Genomic DNA, 24,460 nt, shown 5'->3' on the forward strand with positions numbered 1-24,460 from the left:
TCTTCCTTTCTTCCTTTCTTCCTTTCTTCCTTACTTGCTTATTTCCCTCCTTCTTTCTTTTCTTCCTTGGTTCCTTCGTTTTTTTCCTTTCTTTCGTGCAATCGTGCGAAAAAAATAATAACTCAAAAAAGTATACCCGTTGTTTTCTTTTCTACAGAGAAAAAGCGCGTTCCAGAGCTCGACCTTGGTTTTGCCATCAGTGCCACTGCTGTCAAATCTGCTAACAACTTTGAAACAATGAAAGACACCATCAAAAGAATTGCTGAAAATTACGGCACAAGTAAGATACGGTATAGTTTGATGGTCTATGGTGATAGACCTACAATAAATATCCCTTTTAGAAGCCGTCCAATATCAGTGGAAGAACTGAGTAGGTCACTTGATGCGGTCTCTATGACGGGCAGAAGGGCTAACCTTGATATGGCTTTACAAGAAGCAACGACGATGTTCATGAACCCAAGATCTACTGCTAAACTGGTGCTTGTTGTGATTGCTGATAAGAGATCTGATAGCGGTCAGAACGATGTCAAGGTATGTTGTATGAATGGTTATAGGCGGAATTAATACATGGATGGACGGATGCATGGTGTGTGAATGGGTGAATGAGTACATGGGTAGATGAATGGACAGTGGTCATGGGTTATAATGGATGGATGGATGGGTGGGTGGATGGGTGGATGGGTGAATAAATACATTTGTAGATAAATGTTAGGGTTCGTATGTGAATGAAAATATTTTGGTGGATGAGGGGATGGATGGAAGGGATGATTTATTGAATGTGGATGGAAGGAAAGGATGTATTCAGTGGTTAATAAATGGGCAGGTTGGTGTATGGATAGGTTGATGTGGGGAGGAAAGGAGGAAGAAGGGAGTGATGTAGGGAAGGAGGTGGAAAAGAAGAACGGATGAATAGTATCGTTGGAGATATCGTTGGGCGAAAGCAAGAAGAAGAAAGATCAAGTGAAGGACAGATGAGTGGCTGGAGAAGAAGACAAAGATGCTTGAATGGGTAAAAAATACATCATTTCATATTTCAACTTGAGTATTTTTTCCCCAGATAAAGGCACGTCTTCTTGAAGAAAAGAGCATTCGTGTCATACCAGTTGCCTTGGGATCCGAGTCAGACCCAAAAGAGCTCACCATCGCCACAACAAACAAGCGTAATCTGATCAAGGCAGGTGACAACGAAGACCCAAAAACACTAGGTGACAAAATTATGGGCAAAGTTATAGAAGGTAAATACGCACTCTTTATATAAAGAAACTCTTAGGAATGCCTGTCATATTCGATCGTAGAGCATTCATTTCCTTAGCTTCTCCTTTCAGAATGCTATCTTAGTAAAAAAAATCAATGACTTATTCTATAGAATGCAAAAAAAAAAACTCTATGTTAATTATAATATTTTATAGCATTTAATCCATCATTGATCCAACATTTTAGCCAACATTTTGATCCAATATGTTGATCCAACATTTTGAACCAACATTTTGATCCAATGTGTTGATCCAATATGTTGATCCAACATTTTGAACCAACATTTTGATCCAATATGTTGATCCAACATTTTGATCCAACATTTTGATCCAATATGTTGATCCAACATTTTGGACCAGCCATAAAGTGATTTTATTTGGGCCATGCAACAATGTTGTATAATTAGTGGCTAACAGTGAAACTAAAGCAAAAGAAAACAATTGAATGTATTACGTCGACTCTTCTTTTATGGGCAAAGTAAAAACATCAGTCCCAACATTTAGCCAACAGTTTTTTAGCTACAATTTTAACACAACCACGATATACGGTACCAAGATTAGTCCCAGTTAAGCTAACTAAATGTTGTGTCAAATGGTGGGACCGCGTTTTTTAGGGCCTTTAGACATCAAATCTTACCATACGGCCTGGCAGATGATTGTTTTCATTTGTCATATAGATTTCCCTTCTGTTCCGGAGACGGACCTTGCGTTTGTCATCAGTGCAACAGCCGTCCAGTCTGATAGGAATTTCATGAAAATGAAGGATGTTATTAAGAATATCATTAATAAATACGGCCAAGGGCGAATCCATTATAGCATCATTGTCCATGGAACAGTGCCCAATATTGAGGTAGGTGATAATTAATACCTAGATAGCAGCAAATTCGGTCTGTAGTGGCAGAATATGGGAGACAATGGACTTCTTCGACGATACGGCGGCCATCTTGGGTTACAATGAATTATGGGGCTTCCAGGGGGCAAATTAAATTTGTTACAGTAATAAGGTTGATTGATATTAACAGCTCACCGCAAGAGAATACAGCAAAAGATGAATTAAGACGGTACATTGATCACCTTTACCCATAAGAGAAAGAAAAAAAAAACACACGAAACTCTATATATTTTTTGTCATCTTTGTCTTGTTTAGCAAGATGGCCGCCGTATCGTTGAAGTAGTCCATTAAGAAATAGTTAATAGGAATTAAGATAATTCCCTTTGTTTTAGCATTCGGTAGCCTCTTTCCAGACGAAAAAAGACCTTGTTTTTTTTTTAGGGAATCAATTAGATTGTGTAACAAACGTGTTATTGAGCCGTTGTAATCTAACTTTCGCTGCTTACAGCTACATATAGGCATAATCAATTAAAAAAAGAACTTCCACGAAAACTAGTCTTGAGAATGCACGAGATTTTCCATATTATTATTTACCATTTTCATATAGATACGTTTTGGCGAGTCCTTCTCGACAGACGAAAGCCTCCTTAACCTCGTAACCAGCATTCGAAAGCTTAGTGGGTCGAATTTGGATGGAGCCCTGTCAAGCGCTAAAAACCTTTTCGACAACTCCCGTCCTAATGCCAGAAAAGTATTAGTTGTGATCGCTGACAATCGATCAGGAAAATCTGAAAATGATATCGTAATGGCTGCGAAAGGACTGGAGAACGCGGGTGTCCAGGTCATCCCCGTAGCATTTGGAAGCGAGTCGAATCCGAATGAGCTGGAGAAGACAACTGGGAATAAGAAAAATATGGTTAACACAACTGATGATGAGGACTCTGACAAGATTGCCAAGAAAGTCATGGATAAATTCTTCGAAAGTAATTTTTGTGGATAGGTTTTTTCTACTTATTTTATCGCTGCTAGTGGTAATGATGCTTTAATTTGTTGTTGTCGATGACTGGCGTATGGCGCTTTTGGCGGTGATTTTGCTGCTGGTTTTTCTGTTTACTTGTTTGTTTTTTAAGGTCGTTTTTGCTGTTGTGGCCATTTTATTTTCGATATTTGTTTTTTACGGAAATACGTAAACTTTTTTGTGCTTTTAAAGTCGTTGGTATATTTTTTTGAATTTTGAATTATTTTCTATTTACTCTCTCTAGACAATCCTAACATTCCAATGACTGACCTTGCCATTGCTATTAGTGCAACTGCTGGCGAGTCATACCAAAAGTTTGAACAGATGAAGGATATTCTAAAAAGCATCATCGATTCTGTTGGTCAAGATAGGGTCAAGTACAGCTTAATGACCTTTGGTACTCGACCTTCTGTGAGATGGCGATTTAGAGATAGGTAAATTATCTGTCCGTTAGTTTTACAATAGGACTTCTAATTCCGTTTGTACAAATACTGATCCCTCTGTAATTTGATCAGGTTCGCATATCAGCGAAGTGCCCCAATTATTGAACTCTGGGGGAAACCATAGATAATCCTAAAATAACATATTTTGTTTGGTTGTTTTTCTTCTTACTTTCAGCTTCGCATATTAGCGAAGTGGCCCAAATATTGAACCTTGGGGAAATTATTGATATATTTTCCAAATTAACAAATATGACAGCAAAAAAATTGTTTGTTTGTTTTTCATTCTTGTTAACTTACATAAAATGCTTTGTATTTTATTGTAAGTTAAAACTATTGCAAACAATATATGTCGATATATTGTGATCTATTCTCTCCATAGGTTCCCAAGCAATGACAGGCTCAAGAAGGTCATTGACTCTGTCCCCAAACCCACCGGGCAGTCTAATCTTGATGGAGCTTTAAAAGCAGTGCAGGATCTATTTACCTCTGCTGCTGGTGCAAGAACCGACGCTAATTCCATTTTGGTGTTAGTAACAGATAAAGACGCTGACAATACCGAAGAAGAGGTAATTTGAGTAAACGTTAAAATAATGAGAAGACGGGTGGCTTAGCAGAGAGCTCGCGGTGACCGCTAACTTCTTCCCATTGCCACCCGACATCGATTCCCGAATAAAATGTCGTATGTACCCTTTTAATAAATCCCACAATGGTTTATTTTCCGCGCTTGACCTCAGATATATATTTTTTTCAATTGCATTTTTTTTAGACAAATTTTAAAAATAATTTCTTTTTTAATGGCGGAAAATAAGGCATTTTGGGGTTTATTTGTCTACATAAGTAGAGCTGATTGTTGGTTCTCTTTTGTGCTTCATTTTTTTCTCGAAACAGGTGCATATTAATATTAAAAGTAAAAAAATAGTGCTCTCCCATTTTTGTTTTTAGATAAAAGCCGCCGTGAAACCTTTGGAAAAACAAGGGATTAGAATAATTACAGTTGGTATTGGAAACAGCGTTGATCCCAAGAAACTTGAAAAAATAGCTGCTGTGAAGAAAGACGTGGTTAAACCCAAGACCTCCGACAAACCTGACAAGACGGCTGAAGAAATCATTGCGAGAATAATAGAGGGTAAAGTACTTGTATAAATGCAAAGCACACTAGAGGCATTCCAGAGATACCGCTGTAATTGTTGATTGCAAATTCATTTATTCATGTCTTATGCAAGTCTTAGAATAAAAAATTATTTTACGAATTTTGTAAATTGAATACTGTGCACCTCAAACATTAACAATGTTTATAAATTCATTGGGGCTTTACAAGTATCTTTGAACAAAATGCCTAAGATATAAATGTTGAATCCAAGATTTTTCGAAACAGAGATACAGATAATAAATAATGTAATATGTAATCAAAGCCCAGGGAGTTCCAGAAGTTTTTTTTCTAAATCAGTACATGATAAAAAGGTCCTAACGCGCACCAAACCCTATCATGGCATCTTTTCCTCGATGTCCAGGCCTATGGTCATTCAAAATAGCAGTATTTATCTATTATTTTGATTATATAACCAATCCCTTCTTCCTACTAATTTAAGACACGTTTCTTATAAAAATATTATTTCCAGATTCTAAAATATTACCAGAGGTAGACCTTGGATTTGCCATTAGCACTAACGCCTTGAACTCAGCTAAAACCTTCTCCTTGATGAAGGACACCATCAAGTACGTCGTAGATACATACGGCCGTGTCAAGCTACGCTATGGCGTCATCGTCTTCGGCAGCACACCTTCAATTGCTCTCAGCTTTAGTGAAAGATTTGCCAACATTCCTGCCCTTAAGGTTTATCTTGATCAAATACAACAGCCACGTGGTACACCTGATTTAAAGAAAGCACTAGACATGTCTGTTAACATGTTCGAAAATGCTTCCCCACCTAGACCTGATGCTAAGAGATTCTTAGTGGTAATAATGGATGATAGATCAGTTAACACTATGGAAGAGTTGAGGAATTCTGTGATGCCTTTGGAGAAAGTTCCCATTAAAGTCATATCAGTTATTGTGCCTCCCAGTGCTGACGAGAAAGAGATGAACAAGATAGTCCCTAACAAACTCAATGTCATCGAGAAGGAAACAGAGGATACTCCGAAATCTTTGGGCGACAAAATCATCGACAAAGTTATTGAAGGTAAGTGATGGGGGTATCAAGAGACCGGCAGAAGGGACAGAAAGGGCCTCTGGCTCGCGCTGTCCTTGTGATATCTGAATTTATACAAAAGGTATTTTAGACATGCGGACGTCTTAGGAACAGGGATTAAATTAAATGACATAAGATATTTAATTTTGTAGCTTTTTCTTCCTCAGATAACCCGATCATCCCAGAAGTCGATCTCATATTTGCCATCAGCTCCACTGCATCTAGTTCTCCAGCAAACTACATCCAGATGAAAAACATCATTAAGAGCGTCATTGATAATTACGGCATGACGAAGATCAACTACGGCTTGATTACCTTTGGATCTCAGCCAGTTACCGACAGTGGTCTAACGGAATATTTCAGTAGTGAAAGCTCTTTGAAAGCTTTCGTTGATTCCTTGAGAAGACGTAGTGGAGCAGCTCTTGACAAAGCTCTCGAAGAGGCAAAGAAAGCATTTGAAGATAGTACAAGATCTGATGCTAAGAAAGTAAGAGCACTTAATTTAGATAGATAAAAAAGAGGGGTTTCACGGCAGTCATGTTGTACAGCAAGAGCAATGTACACACTAGTAGTTTAGAGGGTAAGCCAGGGACAGGGGAATGCTAAAGGATATCTCTGTGGAACCCCAGGGGACTCCGGGCTGTACCATAGGGACAGGGGACCTTTTAGGCCAGCACTGGACATTCCTCTTATAAACTAGCTGCGCAAGTCTGCGTACGCTGCAAAAGATTGTGTTTAAAATTTGGAATGAAAAAAATAAAGAATATGATTATATACTTATTTCGCTAACTGAGCACTCAAAATTCTTATTTTTTCCTTGCGATTCACGAAGTCGATTCAGTTGCACGACTGCAAAAAAATGAACGGCTATGACAGAAAAAGTAGATCACCATTTGTGAATTGTCTATCAGTCTCATAACAATGTTTCACCTTTTTCAGGTTCTAGTTGTTATCGTCGACAAGAACTCCGACAGCACAGAGAAAGAACTTACTACTAAAGTAAAGCCCTTAGAGACTGCTGGGATACATGTCATACCTGTTGCCTTGGGAACGGATGCCAACCCACGTGAGTTGCTTCTTATTACTCCGTACAGCAAGAATCTGGTAACCGTCAAGCCTGGAGACAAGCCTGAGGAAACAGCAGAGGACCTGATGGAAGTGGTATTCAAAGGTCAGTCGTAGAGCACATGCAGTACAACCATGAAAAAAAAAACAAAGTTGATACTGACAAATAATACTATTTAGTGACAAGAGACCATGAAGGAAGAGTGTTCCTAAGGGGTACGCAAGATCTAAAAAATAACTTTTCGGGAATTCAGATATCCCAAAGGTATAACTGGAAGAGTCCATCTCTGTCCCTCATGGTCTCTTGTTAGTGACTAATAGTTGCTATCACTTAACCAGAACATTTATTACACATAGCATTCTCTTGCGTATTTGTCTTTGTCATAGCAACTACTAGTAACTAAATAGCTACTATTTGCCAGTATCAACTTTATTTTATTTATTTATTTATTTATTTATTTGATTTTATTTCATGGTTTTGCTGCGTTTGCTCTGAAGATGTTTCCTTTAATGCCAATGATATTCATTTAGTGTTGGCATAGCAAATCAAATAAACAAATTGTCTTCGTTTTATGAGTATAATTTCGATTGTTACTCCTTGCATTATAGGGCTCATAGCGCCTATTTTTCTGTGGAGATTTGCTTGAGAAGTGGTGTTTTCACGTCAATAGCCATTTTTAGCTTTATGATATGTTGTAGAAATATTTTCTTATTTTTCTCTTAATAAGCTGTTGAACAAATGTGAAAAAATGTGAAAAACATAAAAGCTCACAAAACGTTAACGTTTTTTTCAGAGCATAGCTCCTTCATCAGACGTGAATGATAAAAATCAGCTTTATAATATTTTCCCACTTTTATCAGACCATTTGTTATTCTTTTTCGCATAAGATTTTTCGTTTGGGTTGCGTCCATATTCATACGATTCCTCGGCATGCCCAACCGTCATACTAAGCAAAGGTACTAAAAATTGACAAGCAAAAAATAGGAAAATTTTACGCCCAACCTAAAGAGGTCAATTATAATCAGGAATTTCGTATACATTTGTCGTAAGTTGCAGAAATCGAAGGTTACATGAATTCTTTGTCTTTTCAGCCAAGCCAGTGGTACCCGAGATGGACATGGTATTTGCTATCAGCGCAGCTGCTCTGTCAGCCGAAAAGAACTTTAACTCAATGAAAGACATCATCAAGAGAATCGTGGAGAAATATGGCACCGACAGAATAGCATACAGTCTTGTCACCTTTGGGGACCCACCAAGTGTACATTTACGGTTCCGAGAAAATTACCAAACAGAAGAACTGATCAGACTTATTGGAGCTTTACCGAAGCCTAGAGGTAAGGTTTTCTAAATTACATATAAGAAAAAAATCAATTATCCATAAGAATTCCAAACATATAATTTTAAAAGCGTAAATTGTTGGTATTTGTGTGGGTCGTATAAAAATAATCTTGAAGAGCGCTTTGGAATAGGTCATTTGCAGGAAATAATCAAATGACTCTTACTGGTTGGCAAAAAAAAAAAAAAAAAAAAAATGGATTTTTTAAAATCTAAATAACTTTTGCTCGATTACTAATGTCATATCCAAAATCTTTTTCAAAATACTTTTTTCCCTTTTAAGAAAATTTCAATTTCAAGATACAAAGGAAGAATTTTAAAGTTTGTTTGTTATCCAGCAGAACCTTCCCCAAAAGACCTTTGGCTGAATTGATTCCTTATCAAAGTGATATATCAGCACGTGACTGTTGCAAATGGCCTTTTGCGGACAACCTTATTAAGTCATCTGGAAGGGGAAAAGGAGGGGGAGGGGAGGGGAGGAGGATTAAATGGGTTTCATCCCAGATCTTCTTTTCGCAGCACATGTCCTTACTTTTATTGTACCAAATATACTCATTTACAGGAGGTGTTAATCTTGAAGCTGCTTTAGAGCAGTCATCCAGTCTATTCACCACATCAGAAGGAGGTCGCCCTAGCGCCAAGAAAGTCCTAGTGGTAATAGTAGACAAGAAATCTGACAGTGTGGTTGAAGATGTCAAAGACGCGGCTAACATGATAATCCAAGATGGTATCCGTATTGTTGCGGTTGCCCTTGGTAACGAGGCTGATCGTAAAGAGCTTGAACCGCTGACTCCTAATGAGGATGACCTACTTGTGCCCCAGATTCTTGATCGAGTGCCGGATAAAATCATTGAAAGAGCAGTCAATGGTATGTTTATTAGGAATGCTATTAGGAATGAACCTTGTTATTGATATGCAGAAGGTTCGGATGATGGTGGAGGTGGGTAGTGGTGGTGTGAATAATGATGCTGCTTTTTTTCCATCTCGATGATATTTCTTTTTTGTGCTTTCTGTTGTCGTCATTGTTCCTGCAGAGAGTTTTGGTAGAGGTGGTGATGACAATGACACCTATATACTTACGCATTTAAGAATACATGGAATCGGAACCGATTTACTGAGATGTTGGGAAGCATGGGTGGCGTAGCGGTGAGCGCGTTCGCCTCTCACCAATGCGACCCGGGTTCGATTCCCGACGAGCTCGTTGTTGTATGTGAGTTGAGTTGTTTGTTGGTTCTCTCCTGTGCTTCGAGGGTTTTACGGGTTCTCCGGCTTTCCTCCCTCCGCAAAAGTCAATTCCTAAATTCCAATTCGATCCTAGGAGATATTCACCATAGGGCTAACCTCAATATCTCATTTTGCACTCACTGATGCGAATAAATTAGTGTTTTTGATGGACATGTGGATAGTGAAAAGGATCATGCATTTGATTACTTTAAGATTACTTATATTACCCTCGTAAAATAATTAATAAATAATTATAAAAATAATTATACAGCTTCTAATTAATCCCATATAGGTAACTGTCCAATTATTTTCTTAATTGGACAGGTCTTGTTGATATGGGATTAATTAGGTAGCTATATAATTAATAGGTAATGGGATTTCATGCTCCCCAATCAAGAAATAATTAGACTCGAAAAATTCCTCTGACTGCCAAATTGGACTCGGCCTACGGCTTCATTCAATTTTGTCAGTCCTCGGAATTTTCCTCGTTCAATTATTTCTTAATTGGACATCATGGAGTCCTATTACATATACTAATTATAAATGAATGATAGTGGAACTGAAAATGATGAAGAATATGGCAATGACGATGATGCTTATGACACTGCTTATCAGCTGTTTTTCTTTAATTGCTAGTGGTTCTGGTTGAGGCAGTGTTAATAACTTTAGATAATATTAACTGATATTTTATTTTTATTGCATCACTAGACTCCCTTGTGGTGCCCAAGATTGACCTTGGATTCTTGATAAGCGCATCAACATCTGGAGCCGATTCCACCTTCAAGCTAATGAAAGACACTTTCAATGAAATCGTCGATAAATATGGCAAATCTCAACTGAAGTAAGTATGAAGGGTTTTCAACTTACAACATATATGAAAACACTGAAAATGGCTTTGAAGAGAATTTGAAAAGAATTAGTTGTTTACTGTGATTTCTTCCTTTGTGCACAGCTTGTCTTGAAATTTTTATTTTATTTTATTTTTCGGCGTTTTTGCGATCCTTGCGACAAGTTTAATCGAGTTACTCGAATTACTTTAATCTATTTTTCAAAACTTTTTTGACACTGACTGCAATTGGAAAGACTTTTTTGATGCACAGCACAATTACGAGGAAAACGTTGCTGGGCACAATGCATGTTGCGACGCCACCTCCAATTGCTTTTGCATGTACAGTAGGACCTCTGTAAAGCGGCCAACCTCCATAGTGCGGCCATTGTGGGGCCACTACTGAGGGTGACCGCTTAGTATAAGGTCATCTATAATGCTGCAAAGTGGAAAAGCTTTCTTCTGTTAGGTAATTTTACTAACTTTAATTTCAAGCTCTCGATGATAGTTGATCAAAATCTGCCTCTCCACGGTCCTAATGGTTTCACATGGTTTCTATTACTTTATAGATATATGGTAATTGTATACGGCGACAGAGCAACAGTAGAAGTCAGTCCAGATGTGGAGTTCCCCAACAAAGAAAGCTATCGCCAACTAATGAATCGCGTTACACGTCCCAATGGAGAACCCAATCACGGGGCTGCGTTGAACCAAGCAATGCTGACATTCCAGCGTTCCTCTCGTCCAGAGGCCAAGAAAGTCGTGGTCGTCGTTACAGATAAGTTCCCTATGGATGTCCCAGAGACCGTTAGGAAAGCTGCCAGGGGGTTAGAACTGGATGGGGTTAAGATCATTCCTGTACCAGTTGGAGGTGATGCTGATGAAGATGGGATCAAGAAACTGTCTCCATTTAAGGATGTTATGGTTAAAGCTGGAAAAAATGATAATCCTAAAGATTTGGCTGAAAAGATTATGACGAATGTCCTTAAAGGTTTAAAATGCTTCTATCTTATATTTATTGTTATTTCACCTGTGTCACTTGTTAAGAGGTGAAACCCCACATTTTTACTAATATCGACATGTCCCTTTTATTCGTCATGTTTATTTTGACACAACTGCTCGATATAAGTGGGGTACGGTCACCTGACATGTTAGTATAAATTTTAGTAATTGAGAAGTCATCTTCAGCTTGGAAATTGACAGGTTATTTACATTTGGCAGTTGTGCTTTATCATCCATCCATCCATCCATCCATCAATCAAGAACAAGAATAATAATAATGATGATGATGATGATAACAATGATAATGATAATAATGATAATAATAATTATCATAATCATCATTGGCTTTCGATGATAATTTTCATTTCATTGCTTCTTTCGTCACCAGATACACCCAAAGTTCCAATGACAGACCTCGTGTTCCTCATCAATGCCCAACCCAGCAACTTCAACAACATTCGAGACGCCATGACAGCTGCAGTTACCAAATATGGCACAAATGAGATCAAATATGGTATAGTCGTCTATGGAAGTATAGCAACAGTAAAACTGCGTCTAAGAGATCGTATTCCGAATGACGCCGTCCTCAAACGATTGATTGAGGGTATCTCACCTAATGCAGGGATTGCAAGTCTGAGTAGGGGACTCGCAGAAGCCAAGACATTGTTTGATAGCTCTGATGTCACGAGGAAAGACGCCCGTAAGATATTAGTCGTGATAACCGACACGAGGACAGGGGCTAATAAGGATGTAATTCAGAGAGAAATTAGAGAGATTTATGACAAAGACGTTCGTGTGATTCCAGTAGCTATCGGAAGGAGTGCAATTACAGACTTCGATATTGACTTTAAGGATGCCGATGTCATTGTGTTCAATGGAGACGAACATCCCAAGAAGATGGCAAATACGATTATGAAGAATGTTACTAGTGGTAAGATATTCTTGCGCTTAAACTTTGGACTGAAAGGATAAGGAAAATAATAAGCTCATTTAGCTAGGATATAAAACTGAATTTTTAATAACATAAAGTGATAGAGTGTAGAAAAAGTTTTTTTTAAATTTTCCAGATAGCATTTTATAGCCATTATATTTACAACTTCTGTCTATTTACTGGAAGGTGTAGAAGAAGAAAAACAACCCAAAGTGTTAAGAAAAACAACCCAGGGTTAAGAAAAAGTAATAGTTTGAAGATGATTTCGTTCAAGGAAACAAAACAATCAGATTCTTTCATTTTCTTCACTTTTATTTATTTCCCTATCCTCTCATTTTCCTCTTATCTACTTTCTTTTCTCTTTTTTCTCTTCTCTTGATGACTCGCCATTTCCTTTTTTGTCAGATGTACATCGCATTCCTACCCTCGACGTTGTCTTTTCACTAGGTGCAGCTGCAACAGACTCTCGGAACAACTACAATGCAATGATATCAACTATCCAATCAATAATACAAGAATATGGCATCAAGAAGTTATCGTACAGCATTGTTACCTTCGGCAATCAACCGGATGTGCGCTTATTACTCAAAAACCAATTCAGCAATAAAAATGAGCTGAAGACATTGCTTAGTACATTCTCCCGATCCTTCGGTGAACCAGACCTCGAAAAAGCTCTCTCGAAATCAATGGAAATGTTTTCAACCTCGAATGGCCATCGCGATGGTGCTCGTAAAGTCGTTGTCGTACTAATCGATAAAAGGTCGGTGAGTTCTGATGATATCCGACGAATTGTCGAGAGATACGAAACAGAAAAGATCAAGATTGTGCCGGTTATATTCGGAAATGAAATAGACTCCACCGAGGTTGTATTGATTGCTTCTGATAAAAATAAGAACAATGTTGTAACGACTTCGAACCGAGAGAAGCCCGACAGACTTGGAAAGATAATTATGGACGCAATAAATAAAGGTCAGTTCTTGTTGCTGTTGTTGTTTTTGCTGCTGTTTGTAAAATGTTCATTATTGCTGTTATATATGGTCAGAATGTTATTGAGGATGAAAATACATTTATTTTATGGTGTTAATTAGTAATGTGATGATGTTGTTTTATTATTGTCGTTGATGATAATTATTTTATTTATTTTTACTTTACTTGATAATGATGATAAGATGTCGTCGAAACTTGGTAATTTTTTTTCACTAGTTTTTTTCTTGTAAATTATATTTCTAACGTTAGCCTGATAGGTTAGGATGAGTGTCCGTAATACCGAGCGTCCGTAATAGCGAGAATTAATTACGGTCATTTCTTTGTCAATCTTTTTGTCGGGGATTTTTCTCCTGTCCGTAATAGCAAGGTGTCCGTAATATCGGGGTGTCCGCAAGGCGAGAGTTCACTGTATAAATGATTGAATTTACTGGCTTATAAAGAGAAGAGTAAGAAAATATTTATACAACATGTTTCGAAGTGGATTTTGGTGATTAAAATACTGCCCCATGATGCTACCTCACAGGCGTTTGTTTCCTTATTTTTCATTTTTTTTCCTGTTCGTTGTTGTTTTGTTGTTGTTGTTGTCGTTGTTGTTATTTTGTTGTTGTTGTTGTGTTGTTGTCTTGGTTGTTTGTTTTCCTATTTCTTAATTACATTCTTGATTTACATTTTCCTCGTTTTATACTCCACATATAGCTCTTAAAGACCCTTGCCTCAAGACAGTATGTAAGTTCTACTCGCGATGCGTCAAGGCACCAGATAACACAGTATCGTGTGTTTGCCCATCGGGATGCACTGCAGATTATAAACCCGTCTGTGGAAGCAACAAAGTCACCTACACTAACAACTGCACCAGAATGGTACAATCCTGTAACGCAAAAACTGATATTGGTTTCGTCAAGAATGGTGCATGCGCAGGTAGTGTATTCTTTTCAGTTACTTTTTTCTAAGGTCCAGACACACGGTACAGATTTCGCTTGCAAGGTCATAAGCAACAACGAAATTGTGTTATCATTAACAATTCTCATCTTAAACATTGTTTACAATGGTGATAATATGGGATTTTGTACCATTTCAACTGACCACATAGTATGATTTATTTAACAAATAAAACAGCATTTTCCGTGCTCCGTTCAGTAATAAAGCACGCAGGAAGTGGCGTAAGCACGATAGAAGTGTAAGGAGAAGCACAAGCCGTAGCTGTAGTGATTTGTTGCCGGACTTCTTCTCAGTCACTAATGGATTTATTGCCTTGTTTTTATTTGTTTTCAGCCTGTAATCATTCCCTTTCGCTAGTCTTCGTTGTCGGAAGTGGAAGTTTCAACCTAAAGAAGCAATTCATGAAAGCCTTGGTTGATGAATTTGAAGTTGGAGAAGACAACCTTCAACTCGCTATAGTATATTACGACAACAGCGCGTCCGTGAGCATGGACTTTGATGGAAAGTTAAGCAAAGAGGACACGAAGTCTATGATCGACAGAATCACAGAAAAGGGACGAGGGAGTCAGTACAGCGAAGGATTGAAGAAAGCTGACGAAATCTTGACCAAAAACAAAAGAGATGACGTCAAGGTAAAGAATTCTCTGCTCCCATAATTACATAATAACGTCTCGTTAACACAACCACCAGAATCTTAGTTCAAAACATTTTTACTTTATTTTTTATAATAATAAATCAAAAATAAATAATCTTTCCGAAGGATGCGCCCATCACAAATGTGGTTTTCAGCGAGGCCTCTATAACTAAAAGAAAAATCAATTTTTTCATGAAATCCCAAATGCAGTTTTGAATAAGCCAATAATATTGTTTAAATGTTACACTGTTTTTAACTCTTTTGGTAGTCGCAAGATAATAATACAAAAGTTATTGCCACGTAACTACCGTGATATCAAATCAAAGTGCATAGTACCCCGTACATAATGCTTTATACTTACTGACATTTCTGACTCATTTTTATTCGCAGGCGATTGTCGTGGTTGCTGATAGAGACGATTCATCCACACCAGCTGTTGTACTAACCACCAGAGCCCTGAAGGAAAAGAGCTACAAGGTATTTGCTGTTGGTATTGGTTCAAGGGTGAGTAGATCACAGCTTAGCAGAGCAGCATCGCAAGAGAACTTCTACAACAGCTTGAACTCCTACCAAGATCTTTTGAACTTTGCACCTTCTTTATCAAGACAACTGTGCAAACAATCAGAACGTAAGTATATATCAACGCCAGTATGTTACATCGGGAATCGAGGATAGCGTAGCGGTAGTCCACTCGCTTCTCACTTCAGGGTCTCGTGCTCGATTCCTCTGGTGCTTACCATTTACCCGGAAAACCGGAAATTCTGGTTGGAAATCAAAGGGTATGTATCATTCCAACCGGAAAGTGCCAGACTCGGTGTCCCGATTGAGGTAATCCACTTTTCCCGCTCATTTCGGTTCTTTCGGTAGACGCATGTACCATTTTTCAAAAGTCAAAGTTTTCCGCTCCGTTCTTACCATTAGCGAATGAATTTCCAAACGGACTTGGATTGGTTTCCATGGTAAGCACCCCTGGACTCGGCATCACACGTGAGTAGGTTTTTGTAGGGTGTCTCCCTCTATTCGAGGGTTTTTCTTCTGGTTTATTGGTACAAAGCTCTAACTTTCAAAATGTACTTTTATTCGTATGTTATTTTGGAGAACAGTGTTTATTACTGTTTTTAAAACTATTTTATACAAAAAAAAAAAAAAAAAATGCAACGCGGTCATTTTTGCATTCGGTTTATAATTTTATCCCTTTTCCTTTTCCCTTTCCCTTTTCCTTCAGTTTTGATCTCAAGGTACACGGATTTGGCGTTTGCAATCTCCGCCACTGGAGCACAAGGTGAGGTGATCTACAACCACCTGAGGGATGCCATCAAAGACATCATCGAGAAGTACCAGCAGAACAGGATACGCTACGGCTTTATTGAATTCTCAGATCTGCCGAATCCAAAGATCAAGTTCGACGATGACTTTGGTAGCCTGAAAAAGCTTATTGACTATATTTCTGTGCTTCCTCGCTCAATCGGGCGTCCAAATATCAAGAAAGCTTTGGATGAGGCATCAAATATGTTCAGAATGTATTCCAAGCCGTTGGTACGCAAGGTGCTGGTGATAACTGTAGACAGATCCTCGTCTGAGAACATGGACATCGTCATAAGGGCTGCTAAGACATTGGAGCAGGAAGGAATAAAGGTTATTCCTGTTGCTATAGGAACAACCCCGGATAAGAACCAGCTCATCAAGTTGACTCCAGATCCCAACAACCTGATTGACAAACCTCAAGTAACAAACCATAAGGATACAGCTACCAAGATCATGGCTAAAGTTCTCATCGGTATGTTGTCACGAAAACGTGACGTCTTAAAATTTTTTTATTTATTTGGCATATGACGTCATTGCTAGCACATGTCTCCATTAATTCAAAACTTTTGTTAACCAAACGAAATTGAGAACTGACAACATTTTATATAGTAGATGCAACTAGCTAAGTGTTTCACCCAAATAGTCTTGGACTTGGTTGAGGGACAAAAATGGTCAGAATCATATGTTACTAAATCCATCCCCATAATAACTTGCGTGACTTGATTGATCTACTTCTCTTATAATCTTGCCCATTTTCCTTAATCTTCACTTTCTGTATTCATGAACTAATCGTTTTCTATTAATTTTTTTCTTTAACTTAATGGTATGTCCCATGAAGGACCTGCGTACTACAATTGCTCTCGTTCGTGCCCACTCTCCCTACGCCCTGTTTGTGGTAGTAATGGAAAGACTTACTGGAATAAATGTCAACTAATAAGAGAATCTCGTACTCTCAGACTGGATATTAGTGTCAGGCGGAATGGTTTCTGTTGTAAGTTGGTCTTTAATATTTTCCTACTTTTCGTTCAAGGTGCTCTAATAGTTCTCTATCTGTCTGTCTGTCTGCCTTAATAGTTCTATATCTGTCTTTCTGTCTGTCTGTCTGTCTGTTTTATCTTTATCTCTATATGTTTGTATGTCGTCTGTCTGCCTGCCTGCATGGTCATCTGCATGTCCGTCTGTTTGTCTGTTTGCCTGTCTACATCGTTCCTGTCTGTGTGCCTGTATCCTCGTCTGTCTGTCTGTCTGTCTCAGTGTCCGGCTTTCTGTTCTGTTTATTGACTGTCTCTATTTTTTACGCCTCTTACGTTGCATGTCTAGCTATTCCTTGCCTCCCCTTCTCTATCTATTCTAACATTCTATTCTCCCTTTAACCTTCTCTCAATTCTTAGCAATAAATCCTTGTTCACGGGTGTCCTGTCCTTTCTTTGGACGATGTCGTTCCCGACCGGATGGCTCTACCTATTGCGCGTGTGATAGAACTTGTCACCTTCGTTACAAACCGGTCTGCGCTAGCAATAACAAGGATTATCTTAATAAATGCACTCTTCATAGAGAGTCGTGCCTTTCGAAGCTGAACATAACCATAATAAAAATGGGACGATGTAGTGAGTATTTAACTTATTTATAACCCTAATAATCTTTAATGATTAAAACCGTTTGCTTAGCTCTCCTAGCTAGACATTCGTTTGCCTTTGTCAAGCAGGTAGGTCAGTGAAGTTCTAGAGACAAGTTTTTTTTGTTATTTTCCACAGATAACGATTATATGGTTAGCTTGCAGAAATAGTGCCTAAACACTTCCTTATTTTTTCAACTGATTCACTATGGATTATGTACTTAATGGACATGCTCAATATGAATCTCATTGAGTGATTTTACAGTAATTGTGAAATTTCCAACTCATGTGCTGATTGGCTGATCACTATGTTAGATAAGAGGATATTGGCCTAAGAGTGAGGCCAAATGTGAAAAGATAATTGGGCTGATGTAAAAAATGGTTTCGGGACTCATTCAGAAGAGTTTGTGATGAAAAACAAACAAATCAAAACACTTTCGATGGTGTCTCCGTCACACGTCAATCATTGAGAGTCGTATTTGACTGTGTCTGTTGTCTGCGAGGCAGACACACGAGTTAGCATCGTCCCCGTATCCTTCCTCGATTTTACAAAATTTTTCTTTTTTTACTTGTCTTTTTTTTCTTCTCTTTTCTTCTTCAAAAATGTTCATGTCGAATTCGTTATAAAACGACGGCCTTTTTGTTTGCCGCTTTTCCGCACAATCCAAATATGGAATTGATTATACCATATATGAAGTGAGCTTTCTCAACTCCAACTTCGACACTAACATATAGAGTAAAGCTTGATATGTTTTCTCCAAAAAGCTATAAATTATGTATTAATTCTTTTTAATTCTTTTTATAATCATAGATCCCTGTAAGAACGTGAAGTGCCCATTTAACGCTGTGTGCGTCCCATTGGCCAATGACTCGATCTCATGTCAGTGTGATACAACATGCCCAACCAATGGTGATCCAGTATGCGGTAATGATGGTGTATCTTACGCTAATGAATGTGTCCTTAAAGTCAAATCATGTCAGATTCGAAAACAAATTGCTGTCAAGCACAAAGGATTCTGCCGTAAGTACCTTCACTAAACTGGATGCAGGTTTGCACTCTATACCCCCTAAAAAAGGGCAACATAGATAAAAACCAACGCAATGTTAATATTAGCTCTTAGGCGGTTTCGCATGAGTGGTAAACGATACGGCAATTTGTTAACCCTACTATAGCCGTACTAGGGTTTTAGCTATGATCTCCGCCTACTCACGTGAAAGTTGGCGAATACCACGGTGCTGCGAAAAATCGTAGGCTTTCAGTGGTCTCGGGGTAAAGATCAATAAAAATAGAGTAGATAACAGAAATGCGTTTGATTACCCCAACATGGGGCGTTTTCTTGCACCTCTGGGTGGGCTAATTACACAAAGTTCCAAGGGGAATCGATTTTCGTTTTTTTCATTTCCAGCTTTGTTTGATCCTTACACGGGAGTCAGAGCAGCGACCTGGGCAGGGCAGAGCAGCATTACAGTTTTCTTTCAATTTAGGTGTATGCGTTAAAAGGACCAATATTACAAACTTTTCACATGTTTAAAACATTTAACATTCAAAATATTTTACAAATTTTAAAATCTTTAAAAATATTGACAGTCATTTTTTTCACCACAGGAAGAACTTTGGATCTCGGGTTCGTTTTGGGTGTGTCGGGAGCGAATGCTGATAATTACTTCTCCACCATGAGAGACATGATCAGGACTATCATCAACCAGTACGTTATCTCGCCCACTGATACTCGCTTGGGATTGGTAGACTACAACGGCCCGGCAACTACACATATATTGTTCAGGGATAACTACGATAAGACTAGTTTCTTGACTAGACTGGCAACAATTGGGACCCGCGACCGAGGGCAACTGGCGGATGGATTGCGTAAGGTAAGGAGTAACTGTTGGACACGGGACTCGAGATAAGGGAAATGGTACCCCGGAGCAAAGGGAGCTGGCTTACGGATTGCACAGAGTTTGGGTAAGATTAAAGCATGGAACATGGGACCCATATTAAACTTTGGTTTCCGAAAATATACAACGATAAGCGCACAAGAAACTCGAGGACCAAGACCGGTTTCTCGAGCTTTTAGTCTTAATAAGAAAAAAAGAAAATATCGTTCTCTGTCTGTCCTTTTCTAACAGGCCCGTGAAGATCTTTTAAGGAGATCTAACGGCAATCGTCCATTTGTCAAAGACGTCTTAGTGGTGATGACTATAGGTGACTTTGATGAGGCGTCGCCCCAAGTTAAACAAGAGATCCAGAAATTGCGTGACATTGGTGTCAAAGTGGTGCCGATTGGACTGGGAAGTCCGTCACGCAATAAGATCAAGGCCATTGCTTCTGGGGACGATCTGGCTGTTGTTCCAGCACCAGGACAGGAAACCAAAGAAGCAAAACGTATTCCTTTAATTATCGCACAAGGTTTGTTGTCATATGTTTTATTAATTCGTGGAGGCAATTGATATCATAGCGGTCATGTTGGCGGCTACCCCTCGTGGATCCACACTACATTCTCAATTTGATGACGCAATTTTTCGTCAAGACGACAGACAAATAAAAAAATGGAACTCAGTTTGTTAAACTTACATCACAGACCTTTTCAGAGTTCTATAGCATGATCCATTGCTGTTTAACTTCAGTACAAGCATAAAGTGTGTATTGAATGATGATCAAAAGATCTAGACCACAATGCACCATTTTCGCTATCTCTGAAAAGGTCTATTGCAAAGACCGTAATATATCATATAATCGCATTTCAGAATTCCGTGACTGCTCTGAAGTGAAGACCGCTGGCTACACAGACGGACACTACTTGATTCACATCAGCGAGAATTGCCTGGATCCCATCCGTGTGTACTGTGACAGCATGACCACAGGAACCCCAACAGAATACATCACTTTACCAGCAGGGCGAACAAACAACTATGCCATCATCTACGACAAGAGGCTCCGACAACGATACCAATGCAACGGAGAAGAGATGTCGCAATTGTATGCCGAAAGCGGCTCTACATCGTTCGAGAAGGTTCGACTTCAACGCAAGCCTTTAGCTTTGGTTGAGAATGACTTTAAATTCGCTATCTCGAAACTGGGAGGTAATAACATCCCATACGGTACAGCAGGCGATTGTTATTCAGTTCAGGCTGATTGTCGCAAGGGCAGCTTTAAGGTATGACTCAACTATGGTTTGTTATTCAGAAATCGCTATGGTATAGATAGTAAATGTAGGATTAGCATGGGCTGGCGAATCGGGGAAACAGTTTTTTAAAAAATGCAGGGAAGAGAATCGTAGTAATTAATTTCAGAAAAGCAACCAAAAATATGTGTTAGTCGTTTTGATATGATATTCTATTTCTAAGCCAAAAACCTAATAGATTTTTTTGAAAATTAGGCCTTTGGGAATCGATATTTTTTTGTGTCATATCTGGAAACATACAGTTGCGACTCCAATGGACTCCTCCGGGTTAAAACCCGGGCAATAGAGAGTTTCAGATTGACTTTTTTTCTCCCCGCAAACGGCAAACGTGACCACGTTTTCATCGTTTTCCTGTACTTTACTTTACCTTTTACAAACCTTCTCACCAAAGACAAATATCTTTTGTTTTTCTACTACTTGGACTTTTTTGCGATTCTTTTTAAGCTATTTAGAATAATTTTTAAATGGTCAACTGACGTTTCACGTTTGCCGTGAACGTAAATCTAAAACTCTCTATTTACGGTCGCGCACCCTATAAAGTGGGAGGAAGGTTAGATTGAAAAAACGTAACAGACTAGCCTCTAGTACGCATAAGACTAAAAGTGGAAGGGGTTGACACTGCCAAAACCCTCTATGCTCTCCCTTCAGGGTTGATGTTATGTAGAGGAGTGATGTTGAATGCAGTCAACTCCCGCCTTACGGACACCCCGATATTGAGAACAAGAGCAATGAAGCGACAAAGAAATCACGCGGTCGCTTCTCATTACGGACACCAAGCGACGGTCCTCAGGGTTTACGCTATAACAAGAGTTGACTATATAATCAAATAATTTTTCCGATTGTAAACTTCCTTTTCTCACGAACAACAGATTGATTTGACTGGGACGCGATTGCATCTTAAAGACACTGTAGAATGGATTCACCAAGGATTCCCCAAAAGCTTTCAGATCCAAGACTTCAATAGAACAGATAACAATCTGATTGTATCTGCTAAATGTGGTGGTTATTGTGCACGGTGTAGGCCAAAAGGAGGATTGATTGCTGTGGAACCAATGTGTACAATGCCTGCAGGTAAAGATGGGTTTTCGTGAATAAAATAAATAAAAGTGTCTCTAACTTAAAGATCTTTAAAATACGGATGTTTCGGCTTCGTAACTGAAGCCTTGATCAGCAACATCGATTTTGCAAAATGGTGTCCCAAAAGCTTTTTCTTATCAGTCGAAGCTCTGTAAACGTTAGGCACGTGAGCATGTTCATTAATAGAGTTTTTGTTTTCAATAGAGTGCCATGCTACCGGAAACAGTTTCACACTCGTAACGCTAACAGCGTTCCTAAAGTAATACAGTGATACCTCAATAAAGAAGATAACTTTGAGACCTTGCATGATGTACACTTAGTAAAGGATATCCACTGAAAAAAAATGTTTCTTTTAAAGTAAATGTGGGGGAAATATTTTGGCACCGCGCAATTATCTTGCTTTTTAACTAATGATTTCACTGTATTTGTTTTTCTGCATTTTTTGTATGTTTTTCTCGGCTGCGCTTTTGTTTTGTTTCTTTGTTGCCATTTTCTTTCTTACTAAAACGTTCTTGAATTCTTGGAAAACGTGCTGGGGCATTTCATTATAGTTGATGAGAGTGATTTTTTTCCACACTGGAATTCGAATATGCATTTGAAGGATACAACGGTGATTTGCGAAATGGAAACCAAGTAAGGTTTTATCTGGTGCTTTATAGTTATTATTCAAATTGTATTTGTGTGCTTTACAGGCTGTCCAATACCCATGGATGTGGTCTTTGCCGTCGACAGCTCAAACTTAGTCTCCTCCTCGGAGTTTGAGAAAGAGAGAGAACTGGTCCAGATGATGATCAACACGTTCAAAATTTCTTCTAATCTCACACGGGTAGCGGCATTCCAGCACAGCGCAGGCCCAACCACATACTTTGGGCTTACTGACTACGCAGAGACAGATTCACTTAACCAACAAATAGAAGACCTGCGACAAGACCGCTTGCCTGTAACTAACACTCGGATAAGTAGAACTCTATCAGCAGCTTATAGTGCCTTAGGTCAAGGATCAGGTGGGCGCCGGGGAATACCCCGTACAGTAGTAGCCATTATTAAAGGACCTATCAAGGAGGATGTTAAGCCAACTGCTGATGCTTTGAGAGCAGATAGCATCAAGGTTTTGGTTGTTGGTGTTGGAAGGGACTCGCCGATGGATAAATTAGAACAGATAGCAAGCACAAGAAGCAATGCTTATAAGATTAATAGCTTTGATGAGTTACCCATGTTGAGCATCAAGCTGGCTAAGGAGACATGCAAGGGTAAAATTTTCAATGTATCTCTCTTTCTCTCTCTCTTCCTCCATTGTCCCTTCGATCATTGCGTACGTCTATTGATCCTTTCCCTTCCTGTATTCTGTCTTTCCGTCCATCCATGCATTCATCCATCCACCTATCCATCCATCCATCCATCCATCCATCCATCCATCCATCCATCCATCCATCCATCCATCCATCCATCCACCCACCCACCCACCCATCCACCCATCCATCCATCCATCCATCTATCCATCCATCCATCCATTCATCTATCCATCTATCCATCCATTCACTATTTCTTCGTCCATTCATCGATTCATTGATTCTCTCCCTTTTTCGGCTTTCCATCCTCTCATTCCTCCCTTTATTTTTTATTCCTTGTCTTTCCCCCCAGATCCATGTTTCAAGGTTGATTGTAAAAACAACGCAATATGCGTACCGTCATCAGATGGCAGCACGAGCTGTGTCTGTCCAAACATTAACGACTGTCCTCGAACACCTTCATATGTGTGTGGAACTGATGGCGTTAACTACCAGACAGACTGTGAGCTCAGAGTGACTTCTTGTCTCAACAAGAAAGACGTTAGTGTTGCCAACCTGGGTCAATGTGGTAAGTAATTACACACATTTTCGTTGAGCCTAAAACCACCTCAGGGCTGATCAAAGTCAGGCGACGGCTTACTCTCAGATCAACCCTTAAAAACCTCAGGGCTGATCAAAATCAGGGCATGCCTGTAACTTACAGATATAAGAATGTGCAATGATCGAATACGAGTTTTGACTTAAATAAGTAGGTATAACTTCATTAAACACGCTTGCCATGTCAACTAAAGCTGATTTCTACATTGGGCGTGTGGATAAAAAAATACTTGTCAAAGGAGATTTGATGACTTTTGAGTGCCATGTATGCAATGATATGCATTTCATTTCAATCACTTTCTAGATGCTTGTGCAACAACTAAATGCAAGAACAATTCTCGATGTGAGATGGTCAATGGATTGCCAAAATGTGTGTGCACTGACGTCAGAGAATGTCCAGCAAGTCTAGACCCCGTATGTGGAAGTGACGGTAATACGTACATCACTAGCTGTCACTTGGCCGTTGACGCATGTAACAAGGATAATGGCGTCACCGTTGTTAGGATAGGAGAGTGCGGTAAGATGTCACCTTACTTAACAATTATTTGTCGAAGGCGAAGTTATTATCAGTGCCATATTTACCGAGCTGCCAGTCTTCGAGCTGCGAGATAAATATTCCATCGATAATCACTGTGCCTTAGGGAAATAATTGTTTTGTATAATTTTAGATTTGAATATTAGAGAAAAGTCGAAATTCAGGATAAAAGACGTTTTAG

At 38.9% G+C, this 24,460-nt stretch overlaps 1 protein-coding gene across 1 annotated transcript in view; it reads left to right on the forward strand.

Annotated features, from left to right (window-relative positions):
* LOC148913957 (uncharacterized) overlaps positions 1–24,460 on the forward strand; it is an 83,742-nt gene that overhangs the window by 44,350 nt on the left and 14,932 nt on the right. Inside the window, exons 37-64 of the mRNA XM_089025660.1 lie at positions 158–531; positions 1,058–1,235; positions 1,931–2,103; positions 2,693–3,068; positions 3,348–3,537; positions 3,926–4,112; positions 4,489–4,672; positions 5,166–5,726; positions 5,903–6,222; positions 6,675–6,906; positions 7,893–8,135; positions 8,699–9,004; positions 10,069–10,201; positions 10,756–11,177; positions 11,577–12,119; positions 12,525–13,088; positions 13,803–14,024; positions 14,379–14,677; positions 15,070–15,307; positions 15,905–16,456; positions 18,411–18,620; positions 19,206–19,471; positions 19,727–20,006; positions 20,345–20,754; positions 21,651–21,852; positions 22,551–23,108; positions 23,500–23,715; positions 24,049–24,261. Of these exons, the coding sequence (XP_088881786.1) occupies positions 158–531; positions 1,058–1,235; positions 1,931–2,103; positions 2,693–3,068; positions 3,348–3,537; positions 3,926–4,112; positions 4,489–4,672; positions 5,166–5,726; positions 5,903–6,222; positions 6,675–6,906; positions 7,893–8,135; positions 8,699–9,004; positions 10,069–10,201; positions 10,756–11,177; positions 11,577–12,119; positions 12,525–13,088; positions 13,803–14,024; positions 14,379–14,677; positions 15,070–15,307; positions 15,905–16,456; positions 18,411–18,620; positions 19,206–19,471; positions 19,727–20,006; positions 20,345–20,754; positions 21,651–21,852; positions 22,551–23,108; positions 23,500–23,715; positions 24,049–24,261 (8,652 nt within the window). The remainder of the gene's footprint in view (positions 1–157; positions 532–1,057; positions 1,236–1,930; positions 2,104–2,692; positions 3,069–3,347; positions 3,538–3,925; positions 4,113–4,488; positions 4,673–5,165; positions 5,727–5,902; positions 6,223–6,674; positions 6,907–7,892; positions 8,136–8,698; positions 9,005–10,068; positions 10,202–10,755; positions 11,178–11,576; positions 12,120–12,524; positions 13,089–13,802; positions 14,025–14,378; positions 14,678–15,069; positions 15,308–15,904; positions 16,457–18,410; positions 18,621–19,205; positions 19,472–19,726; positions 20,007–20,344; positions 20,755–21,650; positions 21,853–22,550; positions 23,109–23,499; positions 23,716–24,048; positions 24,262–24,460) is intronic.

This window comes from Actinia tenebrosa, unplaced genomic scaffold (assembly GCF_029948245.1).
Source record: "Actinia tenebrosa isolate PJP-AT-01 unplaced genomic scaffold, QUT_ActTen_1.0 PGA_scaffold0__85_contigs__length_37466705, whole genome shotgun sequence".
NCBI lineage: Eukaryota > Metazoa > Cnidaria > Anthozoa > Actiniaria > Actiniidae > Actinia > Actinia tenebrosa.